This window comes from Benincasa hispida, chromosome 9 (assembly GCF_009727055.1).
Source record: "Benincasa hispida cultivar B227 chromosome 9, ASM972705v1, whole genome shotgun sequence".
Classification (NCBI taxonomy): domain Eukaryota; kingdom Viridiplantae; phylum Streptophyta; class Magnoliopsida; order Cucurbitales; family Cucurbitaceae; genus Benincasa; species Benincasa hispida.
The window spans coordinates 89,224,716-89,241,857 of record NC_052357.1 but is presented as its reverse complement, the minus strand read 5'-3'; the positions used below and the strand labels follow the sequence as shown (position 1 = coordinate 89,241,857).

The 17,142-nt window shown below is 32.9% G+C and overlaps 1 protein-coding gene across 7 annotated transcripts; it reads right to left on the bottom strand.

The window, feature by feature from the left end:
- Positions 1-23: 23 nt before the first annotated feature.
- Positions 24-15,152, bottom strand: LOC120087250 (probable leucine-rich repeat receptor-like serine/threonine-protein kinase At3g14840). 7 transcript variants are annotated; one of them, XM_039044179.1, is made up of 24 exons: positions 14,999-15,152; positions 14,732-14,909; positions 9,667-9,738; positions 9,481-9,549; positions 8,808-8,879; positions 8,504-8,575; positions 8,292-8,363; positions 8,134-8,205; positions 7,975-8,046; positions 7,818-7,889; positions 7,668-7,739; positions 7,473-7,544; positions 6,639-6,704; positions 6,221-6,286; positions 6,109-6,144; positions 5,988-6,028; positions 5,457-5,836; positions 5,130-5,325; positions 4,876-5,022; positions 1,841-1,959; positions 1,542-1,752; positions 1,187-1,424; positions 828-978; positions 24-547 (listed from the first exon to the last, which is right to left on the bottom strand). In XM_039044179.1, the coding sequence occupies exons 1-24, from the start codon at positions 15,075-15,077 to the stop codon at positions 134-136; spliced, it is 3,039 nt and encodes a 1,012-aa protein (XP_038900107.1). In that variant the 5' UTR covers positions 15,078-15,152; the 3' UTR covers positions 24-133. The 7 variants fall into 7 exon arrangements, with proteins under 7 accessions (XP_038900107.1, XP_038900108.1, XP_038900114.1 ...); XM_039044180.1 differs by having other exon boundaries at positions 5,988-6,025; XM_039044186.1 differs by having other exon boundaries at positions 9,458-9,549; positions 14,999-15,151.
- Positions 15,153-17,142: the final 1,990 nt, after the last annotated feature.

The following is a 17,142-nucleotide window of genomic DNA, read 5'->3' as shown; positions in this document are numbered from 1 at the left end:
TCGTTGAACTCGGCTCATGTGAATGGAAAAACATGAAAAGGAACAAAGAATAAAAGAATGTGGAACAGCCAACAAAGGATGAGGATACATCAAAGCAATTGAAGGCTTCCATAGTTACATGTTAATACCAACACTAAATCCTGTTCTCCGAGTATTTAGAATTAACCACGATGGGAAGGTTATCACTGTCAGCAATTGAAGAATCAGTCCATGGTCCATCCATCAACATACTTTGCGTCTCACTCTCACATGTCAACATACTTTGCGTCTCACTCTCGCCCGTCGTTTTCCCTTTCAGGTGGTACATATGGTTCCACATTGCATTCACATCTTGCTTTGAGGGATTGAGATCTGAAACCAACTCCACAGCAATCTTCCCTTCCAGCATCCCAACTACTGTTGACATGGAGGGTCTGTCTGCAGCACTGATATTCGTGCATTGGAGGGCTATATTGATCATCGTCATCGCCTCTGTCTTGTTGAATTCAGAGCCTAACCGTGGATCCACAAGGTCTAATAAATTCCCTCTCTCTTTTAAAATGTTAGCCTGAGAATAGAGGATACAAATGACTTCAGTCTGCCACCACTCATAACAGGTTTCATTTACTAGGAAAAAGATGAAACAATCAGCTCGATCTATGATGTAACTGAGTTGATTAAGGACTGGAATGTAACTGAGTTGCCTAGCACAAACGCACACTCCACATAAAGATTGAATAAGACATGGTTATAAAAATAGGATCACATCCTTCCTTGAAACTTCTGGTGTAATGAAAATATTATAGAACAGAATAGCTATGCACGAGTAAAAGATGGAGCCAACTCACATAGTCAAGAAGGTATAAACAATCATCCTTGGTTCCAAAACTTGTGTTGCTTCGACCACCGACTATTTCTAATGCCACCACGCCAAAGCTGTAAACATCTGCTTTGTCGGTTAAGTAGCCTCGCATGGCATATTCTGGTGCCATATATCCACTACAAAAACAATGGTGTAGTTGTGTGAATATTTGGATTGTAAATTCGTCAAATAAATTAACTTTAAAGAAGACACATCTTCCTAAGATTTTATGATGTAGCACTTAGGATGTCCTAACAGTCCTCCAAGTAATAAGCCAATCTTTCTCCCTCGTCATTTCTCTATTTTGTAAAAGCATGGAGGAAAATGCCCCCAATGGTAACTCACTAGGTTCCGGCAACCCTTGTGCTGATGTGTGTATTTCCTTCTTCATCCAGCCTGGCCAAACCAAAGTCGGAAATCTTGGGGTTTAGATTTTTATCGAGAAGAACATTGGTAGCTTTGATGTCTCGGTGAACGATCTTTAGTCTTGACTCGTCATGAAGGTATGTTAAACCTTTAGCAATACCAATACAAATCTTCTGCCTAGTTGGCCAATCCAATTTCAGTTGATATTCTTCAGGTCCTACAGTATACCAAATTTGCAGAGATGCTTATTACATCATTTATGCCATCACCAATATATTAAAAAAAAATTCGAAAGACCAATAACAGTTCAAAGATAGTAAGGAAATATTTTTACCGAATAAGGCACGAGCAAGGCTATTATTCTCCAGATACTCGTATATTAGCAAAAGTTGATCTCCTTCAATACAGCATCCATAAAGCTTCACTAGATGAGGGTGCTGCAATGCAGATATCATGCCTATCTCATTCAAAAATTCACGATTTCCTTGCTTTGACTTTGAAGAAAGTTGCTTCACTGCAATTACATTGCCATCGTTAAGAACGCCCTGCAATTCCAAAGACAGATCTTCACCTCAAAAATATATAATTTATGAAAGAAGAGATGAAATAATGAAATCCAAACGACAATAACACCTTATAAACCGGACCAAAACCTCCTTCTCCAATCTTATTGGCAACATCAAAATTGTTAGTGGAAGCTTTGATTTGTCTTAATGAAAATGATCCTGTTCCTAAATCGAGGTCCTTCAACTCTGCAAAATAAAGCATATTTAAGTGAAGAAGAATTAGTTCTCCATAATTCTTCTTTTTACCTCGTATGCACAATCTCTAACAGAGTCACAGTAAACTGATTTTTCTAACAGTTTTATTATCTATAAAGAGATATATATGATGTCAGTAACGTCCAAAACTTTACGAATTTAGCTAGCGTTAGAACTCAAAGACGGGTTGAAAAAGTCTGAGAGAATGGTATAGCTATGTTTTTTTTTTTTTTTTTTGTTTAAGAACAACTACTTTTATTGAGGAAAAATGAAAGAATACAGGGACAAACAAAAACACGTCCGCCAAAAAATCATCATCTAAAGGAAGAGGTTCCAGCTAAGTAAAATGTTTCCTATAGAATAGTTACAAAAAAAGCTTCGAAACCGAAGCTCAAAGGGACACATGAAATCTCACCAACGACCACACCTCACAAGGTTCCCTGTCCCTCCCTCTAAACACTCTATCATTCCTCTCCCCCCATATATCCCAAACAACTGCACATACCCCAGCAAGTCACAAAAGATGGCCCTTCTCTCTGAAAGGCGAATGGAGGAGGAACTCCTCAATCATCACACGAACGTCTCTCTATCCAACAATGCTCACATCGAACTCTTGCAAAAAGAAACTCCATATAGTCCTCACATACTGGCAGTCCTAAAGGAGATGATCCAGATCTTCCTTCACCTTCCGACAAAGAATATAACAAAAAGGCCTCACAAGCAAGGTTCTTCTCCTAACAAGCCTATCGAGAGAGTTCACACGACCAAGCTAGACTTGCCAAATAAAGAACCTGACTTTCTTAGGTATCTTAATCCTTTAAATCATATCAAACACAGACACCTCAAAGGAAGAGGGATCCAATAACAATCTGAATAAGGATTTACAAGAAAACCCATCACTAGGATTCGGACTCCAAATACGAACATCCAGTCTCCCCTCCCTAAAGATTCACGCCTCCAAAAGAGAAAGAAAAGAGGCAACCTCCGTCGTTTCCCTATTGGACAGACGAAACCCAAAAGAAAAAGACACGGAGTTCTCAAACCAAAATAAGAAATCCGAGACCGGACAGTTTTTTAAGGCGAATAAATGATAAAGATGCGAAAAGACAAAAGAAAGAGCACTTTCCCCCACCCACTGATCTTCCCAAAAGTATGTGTTCTTACCATCCCCCACAACACACCAAATAAAATGAGAAAAAGTAGGAAGTTCGACCGAAATTTCTTTTCAAAGTTTCCCATGTGTGCCTTTAACACCGTTCTTTTGCTTGGATGGTTACCGTGCTTGCTCACAATGATCCTATGCCACAAAGCCTCGGGCTCAAGGGCGAAGCGCCAAAGCCACTTAGCCAACACAGGTCTATTGCGAGTCCTTAAATTACCAATATCCCTTGATGCACAGGACACCTAACCACCTCTCAGCTCTCCATGTGAGAACCCTTCCCTTCATCCATACCTTCCCCAAGAAAGTCCCTCATAAATTTTTCTAAGCTCTTACAGATCGAGCTAGGAGCCCGAAAAAGGGAAAAGTAATACACAGGAATACCATTTAGCACCGATCTGATTAGAGTTAACCTACCCACTTTTGAGAAAAAAACTTTTCTTCCATGTAACGAGCCTCTTTCAGATCTTTTCAGAAATTGGATCCCAGAACGTCATAGCCCCTCGGATTACCTCCCAAGGGAAGCCCAAGGTAAGAAGAAGGAAAAGATCCAACCTCAAACCCAAACTTCTCCGCCCATCTCTCGATCTTTTATTGGTCATTGTTAATCCCCAGAATTTGACACTTGCTCCTATTAATTTTAAGACCAGACATGGCTTCAATGAATTCCACCATATGATTAAGGATCAAGAAGGAGTCTTCTCTCCCAGAGCAAAACAGAATCGTATCATCAGCAAATTGGAGGTGGGATAAGGCCACCTCATTAGACCCAACCTTAAAGGCTCTATGATGTTTCCTTCCACCCCCTTAAAACAAGCCAACTTAGGACATCCACCATAAGTAAAAACAAGAAAAGGGACAAGGGGTCTCCTTCCCTTAAACCTCTAGAGGATTGAATCGACCCTTTTGGAGTTCCATTGATGAAGATCGAGTACTGCACATTCCTTATGCAACCCACATCCACATCCTCCATCTAAACCCACAACCTTTCTTAAAAACCTTTCTTCATCATCACCTTATCCAAGATATTCCAATCAACATCATCATAGGCCTTTTCAAAGTCTAACTTAAGAATAACTCCCTCCTTCTTCATGTGAACGTCCTCAACGGCCTCATTGGCTATAAGAGCCTGATCCAAGATTTGCCTCCCAGCCAGAAAAGCTCCTTGCGCTTCAGAGATGGGAGAGAGCAACACCGTCGTGAACCGGTTAGTAAGGACCTTGGCCAAGATCTTATAAATGCTGGTTATGAGACTAATAGGTCTAAACTCCTTCACCCTATTAGCATTCTCCTCGGGAATTAGACAAACATAAGTCTCCACCATGAACCGATTCAAAATACCTCTTTCAAAGAACTCTTTGAGGACCCCCTCCAAATCACCCTTAACAAGATTCCAATTTTCCTCGAAAAAAGCCATGGTAAAGCCATCTGGGCTTGGGGATTTATTCCTATCACTACTAAAGACCACCATTCTGATTTCCTCCAGCCCCATCCTCCCTAGGAGAAATAAGACTCCAGTCAAGGCCTTAACAAAGGGTTTCTCCTGAATAATTGGACTGTAAAGCTTAGAGAAGGCCAAAAGGATCTCCTCCTCAATCTCCTCGTCATTATTGGTACACACCCCATCCTCACGAGCCAGAGAACCTATGTGATTCTTGTTCCTCCTACCATTAGCCACTCGATGGAAGAAATAGCTTTGTTAAATTAATAACAAAAAAACTCACAATCCATGCATACTATGAGATTACCTTGTTCAAGCGTGCTTCTCTTTCTTTGGCTGCCTCTCCACCACAAGACCCCAAGAACCAAGATGATAATAAAGACCACAGCAGCCACAATTCCAACCACTGCACCGGCAGATATGGCGTTTCCACCTTCCAATGGTGGATCAAAGTCTGTTTCGGGTGAATAGAAACAATAATTACATCGAACATTTCATTTGATAAGGTTGCAGACCATATAAATAAACCAAAACTTGTCATCAAATACAGGGTCTACCTACCAGGATCAATAGAAATGGCTGAAATCAGAGGACCATAAACTCCTCTTAAAGGGACTGCAGTTGTCCCCTTCCCAGCCCAAAAGAAACGGATCTCTATGGTACCATTAGTAACAGAAACAGTGAATTTTTTTACAAGAGGTTTGCCAACACCGCCTGCTTCATCAGCAATATTAAAATCCTTCAACACCAGCTCTTTCTGCAATATTGGAGATAAATCAAGGAATTCCCAAGGTAACAAAGTAACCAGTAAGCTAATAATGTAGAAATATACAAACATATATATCTTGAAGTGGGTAAAGTACCAGATAAGTTTTGTTATCTATTTACCTGAACGTAGACATCAAATATGCGTCTGCCAAGGCTTTTGTATGATTTGTCGTTACTAAATTCTATCTCAGCAAAATAGAGGCTTAATGTGTAGTTTCCATTACCCATGCAAAATGCATAATAAGTAAGAGAGTTTGGAGAAATCCGTGCATTCGAGTACAATGCAAAATCTTTCATTGGGAGATCAGGTGGACTTAATGCAATAAAGTCATCTGTTGAGCGATCATCGTCCATAAAGCTACCCGTGTTGCTAAATCCCCAATTTGTTCCACCTTGGAAAAACAATGATGATTTGCCCGTGTTTGTGTCTCCATCAAACCTGATTGTTCCGTTTACTAAATTTTCCCTCCCACCGCAATTGATATGGAGAGAGTACGAAGCTGCAATAACAACACCATATTGGTTTCTATTGAAAGATAAATAAAATGAACAGAACTCACTAATTTATTCAATTAGTTAAGCAGCCTTATTAGGCTATGATCTACATTTTAATGTTTGAAATAAGCTATGGAAACAAACATTTCAACTCACTTTTGTCACAAGAGCCCACTAAACATGAAACTATTCCACTGCTAAATAAGAAGCTCAGAGGTCATTAGAATATTAGACAATTCAAACAACAAGCCAACACCAAGATTACAGAAAAACTTACGAAGTATCGTCCTGTGAAGAGCTCGAGAATAAGTTTCTGCATGGGACAAACGAGATTGGATAAGCTATATTTCTCATAAGGTATAAAAACATTGTACAATAATAGAACTCACATGCTTCGTGCTTCACAACCAATGGCCTGAAAATCTGTCTCAGTAAATTTGTTATAAGAGATATCACTGTAAGAAAGAACAATAATGAGATTTATATTCTTCCAGATAGGAAGAACTAAAACTAACTCCTCCATCCTAAGAAAAAAAACATAAAAATGTTAATCAGAGTCATAAACTACATCTAACCTCTTAAAACATCAATCATGTACAAACGAATTTCCTTTTTATATCACTGGGAAAAGAAATGGTTCTGTAAAGCAAGAAATATGCTTTTTCCTAAAGACTGGTGTAAAAAACATATGAACTGTTCTCTCTCTGTGAATATTTTTCCATTATTTTGAAATCTCAGCACATTGATTTTCAATTTTAGCACCTCCATACCAATAACCATAACATAGCATTTGGAAAAGAAACTTACATGTTTTCTCCCTCCTGCAGCATCCAAGTAGGCACAGCTCCAGTTAGCAAGTTCCCGCTTAAAAATCTAAACAAGAAAATATTAGATTATCAGTGCAATTAATGAGCTTGACAGTACGGAAGACAACAATGATCACAATCAAACATTTGACTAAATATCAAAATTTTATACACATAATTTTCTATTTAAAAAGTCTATGCCACACCTTAAGACCTAGAATTTGGAGACATTAATGATTTCTCTTGTTAAGCTCACCAAAGATTCAAGCACACGACCTCTAGATAGGTGTTACTTAAAATCATGGTCCTTAACCAACCAGGCCGGCACTCAAAGGCAAATCTATCAGTACATATTGAGATCATAGTGTAAATAAAAATATCTAAATAATTGGAAAATACTTGGTCTTAGTTTAACCTAGAAGAGGTTCAAACAAGATATTAGTTTGCGAACAACTTGACCTTTTGAACTTTTTAAAATAAGCAGACTATATTTTTGTATTTCATTTAGATAAATATAAACTCTAGGACGAATCTCCAACAAGAGAAACGACACACATATATTCCATAACCGAATGGCATAATAAAGCCACCGTTTCCAGAGTTTTTAAGTTCAAATCCAGTCCATTATTCATAGTGATACAGTAAATTAGAGGGTTAAAATTCAGATAATTGTCAGGTTACTTTTCTACCCAACTCTTTATGAGATGAGAACAAATGAATTTCAGCAATTAACTTTCTCCAAAAAATAGAGAGATTGACTTATCCCCCAGGTTATATTAAGAAACTACTACAGCTTAGGCATAGAATTTAAAGTTTCTGATCACACATTACTTACATTCTATCCACTTTTTTCAAAGCTTCAAAGCCAGGAGGTATTGGTCCACTAATTTTGTTGAAGCTGAAGTCTCTGCAGAAGAAGATCAGCAAAATAATAACAAAATAGTATTGTCAAAGAACAGTAGAGAATAACTAAAGTTCGATTAATCATGGTATTGCATCAAGACGAAGAAGAGAGTAAAACTGTACTAACAGGGTTTGCACATCTTCCAATCCATCAAGATTGTTAGGCAGCATCCCATTTATATTGCAACTCCTCAATATCCTATATATAACTAGTAATTAATTAATAGCTGGATTAAATACACGGACGTCTCGAGTTTTCACAGAGGGATTAACTTACAGGGTTTTCAATTTTGTCAAAGAATTAACGGGTGGAAAGGGGAATGAAGCTCCAACCAAGTCGCTGATTCTCCTGCATTTTGCAACTCAAATATGAATAAATAGAAACGCACAATACTTTGACTTACAAGACCACAGGGAATGTGAAGCAAACTAACAGATCACTTAATGCTGTTAAAAGTCCAATTTCAGAAGGAATTGGTCCACTCAACCCGCTTGCCTGAATATTTCTGTCACAATGAAATTAGTTGAGTGAGAGAAAATAGAATAGCAACCAAGTAAAACTAAGAGTAGCTAGATTAGAGAAAATTTCTCACAGTTTTGCAAGATTTGGCCAATTCTGAATATACTTAGGTATTGACCCTGTGAAGTGATTATCACTAATTCGACTGCATCATTACAAAGAGAAGTTTTGTTTTATTTGTTTATTCATTTGTTTCCTCAGAATTAAAATTAACAAATTTCAAGAACTTACAAGTCCGTCATTGTGATTACATTTCCCAGTGAAGATGGGAGCTCCCCAGAAAAGTTGTTTGAGGAAAGAAGTCTAAATTACAACAAACAACGGTAAAGGAATGACCAGCAGAAAGCTCTCTTGAATGCCCAAATCATTATAACTAGAGAACTTAAAACAATTACTTGAAAGAAAATAACAAAACTCAACTATGAAGAGTTGAAGAGCCTTACAATCTTGATAAACTCTTCAAGTTTCCAAGTTCTTGAGGTAGACTTCCTGATAACTGATTAACTTCAAGGATCCTAAGAACCAAAAACTAGTGGCAGCATTAGTCTAGGGAAAAAATAATCTGTTCTATCCTAGGAGACAATTACTCATGAAACTCACGCACTAGAGTTAGTAAAATTGTCTCAAGGAGAACGTAAAGTCGTTAGGCTCAGATTCTCTCATATATACAAGGTTACGTACTTTCTGATATTCTATGTGATATTATTTATACAACAAAGCATAAACAATAGGGTAATATGAACTTACAACTCCACAAGAGTGCTGATGTTTCCAATCTCTTTTGGGATTGGACCCGTAAATCGATTTCCAAGAAGGGAACTACAAAATAACCCATACACATAAGAATAAGGAGTTTTTTGTACGGATGACCTTTCAAAAGAGCCTTTATGATTGATGACCCACCCATAAATGTATGAAATCTAACCTTTTGCTCACCTCACAATGTACTATTGCATTTTTCACCTTATCGCGTTAGGGATGATCATGTTTATTATAGCTTTAACATGATGACCATCTCTATTACGATCTTCAATTTTTTCAAAAAAATCCAACAAATTGTGAGAAAAATAGAGAAAACACAACAAACATTTTATAACATATCGCGTTAGAGATGGCCATGTAGGCTTAACGCGATGATAATCTCTATCGCAATTTATATTTTTTTCGTCCAAAAATACAACAAACTTTGAGAAAAATGAGAAAAACACAACAGGAAAAAAAAATCGCGATAAATATGTTCATCGAGTTAGGACTATAATAGACATGGTCATCTCTAACGTGATAAGTTATAAAATGCAGTAGTGCATTCTGACGTAAACAGAATGTTAGGTTTCATACATTTGGAAAAAAGAATACTCTAAGGATAAGCCATATAAATCAGTTTTTGAAGACATTACAGAAATTTAAGGATAGAAAATACATGTTGACAAGCTTTGTGGCACCCCATTCTGGAGGAATTGGGCCGCTGAGATAGTTGCGGGAAAGATCGCTGAATTAACCGAGAGAATCAACGAGTGATTGATTATGATGGGCAATTTTATTAATAATCAATGAATTGAGCAGCCAAAAAAAAAAAAAGAAAAAAGAAAGAAAGAAAAGTGCTTACAGTGCTTGCAAGTAAGGTAGCTTCACTATTTGCGGTGGCAGAGTACCTGGAAGGTTCAGTGACCTTAGACGCCTGCAAGACCATGTCGCGGGGAACATAAATAATTAATTGTGTTAATTTAAATCCTAAACTTTATTATATGACTCATTTATACTATTTTTAATGATTTAATTCTATTTAAAATCACAAATATAATTATTCATCTTCCAAAATGTCACCTAAGCTTATTAGCAACAAAACTTATCATATACTTTGAAATCAATCAGAGAAAAGTAAGCCTAAAAAAATAGAGAAAAGTATAAAAAGTTGAACAGTTGCCAACATTAATAGTCAGAGATTTTGTAAGGAAACAAGAAAAACTGTTATTTTGAAATATAGACATAAAAATATATATTTCTTACCTGAAATAATGACAACAACAATAAAAGGTGAAAGGTAATTTTTAAAAGAATCTTTAAAAAAATGAGTTTAACTCGACTTATAATTTTCCTCATTAAAGATCGAGCGTTCAATCACCAATCTCCTCTATGATTATTGTACTAAAAAAAATATGGTATTTTAAGAAATAATATACAATATATTTAAATAAAAATTCTAACTTTTATATATGGTAATAAAAGTGTAACTTTTTATTTATTGTTTCTACATGTTGATTTACTTTTATGGCTTACAAATTTCCACGTAATTAAAGTTAAAAATCATAAAACGAAAATTAAAACTTTTTATTAATAGTATTATACATAATAGATATTGGACAAAATTAAATAAACGTGTATTTGTTAGATTTGTAATGTATAGCTAAGTTACTAGGACCATTAGATATTAAACTTTAATTTTAGCAAAGCGATTTTTTTTCTTTACGTTTTATTATGATTTTTTTTTCAAAAAAAATCGATCAAATTGTTTTAAATACATTTTATATCTAATTTTAAATCTTGTTGACTAAGTTTTAAACACATATTATTGTAAGTGGAAAGAAACCTTATTGTAAGTGGAAAGAAACTTTCTTTCTGAATAGACCAATGATAAATTATTGTTAAAAGATAATTATACTTTGAAGGAAAATATATAAAACAAAAAATGACAAAGTTATTCGGACAAAAAAGTGTTGTCATAAAATTCTTTAACTAATAATTGTATCAATTATAATATAAAATATGATAATTGAATCAATTTATACCTTCCGTTAAGATTTCGTTTTAACTGTTAGATGCAATTAGACATTCTGTTTTTTTTTTTTTTCATTTTCTCATCTTCCTATATTTTTTCTACTTATTAAAAAAAAAGAAAAAAAAAACCTAAGTGATAATTTATCTTACCACTTTGGTAAGATATTTTAGGAAAAAATAGTTGTATTTAAATGATTTGTGAGTCATCTCAATTAACTTAATTATACGTGTTTAGAGTTCAAATTACAATTATTAAGTTAGGATTTTTAAACATATACATACAACCTAAAAAAATCTGTGAAATGAACCATCCATTAAAAAAATAATTAAAAAATAATAAAAATCTGTCATAAGATTTTATTAATGTCACTTTTATCTCAAAGTTTTAATGCATGCATTTTTTGTCCCTTAATTGTTCTCCCTACTAACAGTCTTTAAATGGAAAAAGGGGAATGTTTTTTAAGAAAAGAAATGGAAAAATTTGATGGTAAAAAAGGAAAAAAAAAAAAGTAAAAATGTTTTAAAATAAAGTGTAAACATCTCCATAAAATTACTAATTTTAGTAGCACAAAAGTAAGTTTAATCAACATACAAATTATTACTTCATAATTTTTTTCAACACATTCAATTTTTAATAAAAAAAAATAGATTTATGGTCGATTTTTTCTTTAAAATCGTATGAATTTTGTATCATACATAAGTTTTATAATTTATTGAACGCAGGTAGAAATAATTTATTTTCAGCTATAATTAAAATTTAAAACTTTTTTAAAATGTAAGATTAAAATTGTAACACTCATAAATTTCAAAATCCAATTTGATAAAATTAAAGTGTATGATAAAAAATATATTAGTAAGAAATGCAAAAGTGAGTTGTCCGATATCGTAAATTCTCCCCTATTTTTTTCTCTCCTTCATCTCTCTCGTTTTCATTTTTTTTCATGGATTTAAAATTGAAAAAAATACCTAAATGCATTCTGGTTGCACATATCTTTTAAAATTCCACCTAAGTCCTCAATCACAAGTTACTATCATGGTAAACATTTCTTTTTTTTAAAAAAATATTTTTTATTCTCTGTAATTGAAGGGAATGCAAGAAGATGATTGTAAGACTGCACCCAAATATTACTCTTCGAACTAGTTGATATAAGAAATGAGATTTCTATATTGTCTAATTTAGTTTATACGATAATTTTGACATTGTTTGTGAAATCTGGATCCCTCTTGAATCTAAATCCACATCAATAATTTGTTTCCACAACTACTAAACTAAACTTCTATCTTCTACTTTTTTTTTTTTTTTCAAAAACAAAAGTAAATAAAAATAAACTAAAGTATTGCTCATTTTTTTAGCAAGTCATTTCACTACTTCAGCTATCATTCAAACTTTTATTTGGATTTAATAGTTCTATTAGAAGTAAAATTTTATAAAATTTGAGACCAAAGTGATCAATTAGTAAGAATTTAGAGATAAAAAGGATAATTTTAGTTGGTAATGAATATATTATTTATTAAGCTACCAAGCACAACTCAAAATATAAAAACTATTCCTGCTAACTAATATGTACTTAACTAATATGTACTTTTTTTAGGTCAGATGCTCAAATAGGGTTGTTTGGGGCAAAGATTATCATAAGATTATAATACCACATAATTAACTATAGTTTTCAAAGTTCTTATTTACTACAGTATTTATTATATTTTACATTCACCATTTTTTTATTCTTTGCTACAATGTTTACTATTTCCTTCTCAAACTAAAATAGTTTACAACTCAAACACATACTATTATAATCAAAACTAAAATAATCTACACCCCAAACATAAACTATTAAAACCCAACTATAATAACCAACTTCTTGCCCTAAACACCTCCTAAAAATTTTGGACTAAAATCAGGACTTTGAAACTGTTGAAATATTTTAAATTAGCCCTAAGGGCATTTTTGTCTTTTTACTATATTTGCTAAATTAGGGTTTCACATTCTTCTATTTATATCAAGGGTTGGGCCTATTGTAAAGATACATAAAATAATAAGTTCTTTTCTATTGTGGTTTTTCTTCCCTGAATTAGGGTTTTCCACGTAAACTCCTTGTGTTATCCTCTTTCCCTATTTCAATAGAAACGTTAAAATTTGGACCGCTACCACACCATTCTAAGTTTTGGTTTCCTTATAAAATTCTAAAGGACCGCTAATCTAATTATAGTTCTAGAACATTTATGAAATTACAAAGATAAATATTATATCTTTAAAAGAATAAGAGAAAATGAAACAAATTAACAAAATAGAGATTTTTTAATAGTAGTGCATGTGAGAGGGGAAAAAAAGAAAAGAATAAAAAACGTGTGAGTAAGTTAAAAGATGGGTAATTATTTTAAATGGTAAAATTATTGAAAATATTTTCAAGTATAATAAAATGTTATTTCTATAATTGATAGATCACGATAGATTTCTACACTAAGCCTATTTGAAAATATGCGTGAAATATTTATGAATTCAATTCACAAATTTAGTTGTTTGGTTTTTTTTCTCTCTTTTTCTTTAGATAATTGGTTTTATTTTTGGAAAGTTAGTTTTCACATCATTTTTTTTTCTAATTATTTTTTAGATTGATAAAGAAGTTCAAATTTAGGTCAATGAGTTGTAACACTTGCTTTAGCTAACACATTGGAATTAGCTGGTTTCTTTTAACTGTCAAACAATTAAATAAATCTTCCTATTTTCCTTTATTATTTTTGTAAATAATTTAAACCAATTACAAAAACCACCCATAAAGGATTGTAGTTGTAAGTATATTCTCAAACTCAAGTTAAAATTAAACTCTGAAACTTACATAAAATAATTTTGATGGCTCAATTTTTATAATAGAAATTGTAATTATATAAGTTTGGGGTTCAATTTTTATTATATGGAATCTAATTTATACAACTATTACAAATTTAAGGGTCCAATTTTAACATTTAAAGAAATTTGAGAGTCCACTTTTTATTATTGAAAATTTGATGATGTAATTACAACTACCTTCATACGTTTTTATAAGTTGCCCCAGTTTTTTAAAAAGAAAACTTAAGATATTATTCACTTTATAAATCAACTCATACTACTTAGATTTCATCGGTTTTTAAAATTTTTTTAGTACAACTAAGAGGTGAAAGATTGAACCTTTGCCTTTTAGAACAAGAGGTCATGTCAATATCATTGAGTCAAACTCACTTTAGCCATCTATTTTAAATTTAGTTTCAAAACATTATAAATCAATGTAAAACTTGACACAACTCAATTGTTTGTTAAATGTTCGAATTTCAACACTAAGGGTGTAACAAAAAACTGAAAAATCGAAAAACCAAATCATCCAAATCGATCCAATAGTTTAGTTTGGTTTTTTAGTATAAAAACGGGCATATTGGTTTGTGTTTGGAGAAAACTAAAAAGTATTGGTTCAGATTGATTTTTTATGTGCAAAAAGTTTAAAATCGAACCAGACTCTCAAAAATAAACTCTAACATTATGTATCTTTTAGTATTTAATTATTATGGTGCATGTATTTTTGTTGTTTAGAAAAAAAAATTATTATGAGGCTGGTAAGTATTGAGAAAAAACAAAAATGTCAAATTTCAATTTATAAGAAAAGAAATAAACCCCATTCAAACACAAAAGTAGAAATAAAAATTAAAGAAAAATACATGAAAAGGGAAAATACCAAAAACAAAAGCTAAACCAATATAAACCCGACCAAATAAAAATCAATATGTTGGGTACAAATTTTTAAACAGTAAAATAGAAAAAGAGACGTGTTTGTATGTAGAATTTTATGGTAAATTTATTTTTTTTAAAAAAAAAAAAAAAAAAAAAAAAAAGTTGATCGGGTAAAGATTAAGAAGAGAAGAGAACGTACAATGTAGTGACGTGACAAACGGCGTTATTCTGGAACGTGCAGTTGCAAGTGACATTATTAACAAAACGTAATCGCAAAGAATTTGAAACCCAATCGCTATTCAAACCGCCGCATGGATCCACCGTGAAATTCCAGTCCGGCTTCCCCAATGTCTTTCCGATCTCCTTCAACGCCTCAACTGATCGAACATAATCAAAATTAATCAACAATCAAATTTTCTCAAATTACCTTAATTAAAAACCTACTCCGGCCGCTTCGTGGACGTACCTTCGTCGGCCGGCAGCCGAGGACCGGCGGAAACCAGAGAAAAGAGAAGAAAGACGGCGAGTAATCGCGCCATGAACATGGCTTAGAAAGGCAATATTGATGAAATTTGGGGAAATGGATTTTGCAGCGGGTATGGGTATACAAAGTGATTATGAAAATTTTGAGATGTTTTAGTTATAAACAAAATCTTTTTTTAAAACCAGGTTAGGGCTTGTAAATTTTGGTAAATGACAGCTTTTATCTTCAGATTGCCTTTATGAAATCTGGTACTAATTAACCATTTTTCCCATTTTTCTTCTTTTCCTTTATATTATAGTTTTATAGCTACAGATGATTCTAACTTATAATAGTTTTCAGTTAGATAAAATACCAATTTTCTGTTAGAGCTTAGACATTCCTTATAATGATAATGCAAACAATTAATTTATATCTCACTTGTAGAATCTTATTTGCTAAATTATTTTTTAGAAAAATGTCATTCAACTTTGTATTTTTTTTTAAATATCTCTTAACTTTCAAAATTTTCAAAATATTCTTAAATGGTAAATAGAAGTTAAAAAGTACTTTTACAGATAGTTCTGAATGAAAACGGTTGATGGTTTGTTTCAAGATATATCTGAACTTTCAAAAATTACAAAAATACCTTTAAACTTACAAAAGTTAAAAAATAACCTAACTTGATATTCTTGCAAAAATTCTTATCAACTTTCAAAGGTTATATTAGTAGTCTTACCTTGAAAATATAAAGTTAAAAATGCTTTTATCTACTTTAATCTATGATCTAACACTTCTTTAAAATGTTTTTCCCTACTTCAATCTATGACATAACACTTTTCTATTTTCTTTATTTTTTTTCCTCCCTTTTTACACTTCTTCTTGTTAGCTGTTTGACCTTTGTTTATCTCATTAAAAGAAAAAAAAAATTGCCCCATCTTATATAGATTATAACAAAAAGAAAGTAGTGAAAACATCAAGGGGATCTTAGGACTTATATATTTTAACAAGGTTGTATGTTAGTAAAGTTGAATGCGTGTTAATAGCCAAATACATCTTTTTGTATTTAGCTCTTTATCATTTTGGTAACTTTTATTATTTTGAAATTTTGTGAGATCTTGTGGGATTTACTTGAAGTTTTGACTTATATTTTATTGTGAGAAAATTGGACAAATAGGAGAAAAAATGAAAGTATACATATATCTTAGTACTTTTCGAACTAATCATTTTGTGGTCCAGTCTTATATAAACTCTTTATATAGGATACCCCTATTCACCTGTCTCCACATGAACAATATGGATCATATTGTTTGTGGTACTGTAACTCATGTAATAATTACAAAATGGACCATATATGTAGTGTCATCAGGATAAGACACCCAACCTTAACCATATACTGCAAACCTTTTAGGTCATTACTTGAACACGACCCACTTGTATGTCTACCACATACTGTTCAAATTTCATTAAATGACCTTGGATCTTAGTTTATTGGATTGAGTTAATGTTATCTAAAGGTCAAATAAAATACTTTTTATTTTATTAAATAAATAATTTGTATTTACAAAATTACAAATTACAAGATGAATGAAATTTAGGATACTAAATCCAACAATCTCCCACTTGTCCTAAAGCGAGTGGGGAGTACAGTATATAATATAAAGTACAATACAATAAACTCGGGTATCCTCTATACCCCAATATCTTCCACTTGCCCTAGACAAAATGACACATGTCCGTAAACCTAAGTGAGTCTCAAAAACCTTAGTCGTGAAAGCCTTTATAAATGATCGACAATGTTGTGCTCCGAAGAGATCTTTGTGACTATTACATCACCCCGTTGCATAATCTCCCTAATGAGATGATACTTGTGCTCGATGTGTTTTCCTCGTTTATGGCTTCGAGACTCCTTGGAGTTTTCCATAGTACCACTATTATCACAATATAGGATGATGGGCATTGACATGTTTGGAACAAATTTCAAACCTGTCAAAAACTTCCTAAACCAAACAGTTTCTTTAGTAGTTTTACAAGCAACTACATATTCCGCCTCCATGGTAAAGTCAGCAATGGAACCTTGCTTGATACTACGTCATACTATAGCCCATCCGTTAATTTTAAACATTAATACTAATGTGATTTATCGGAGT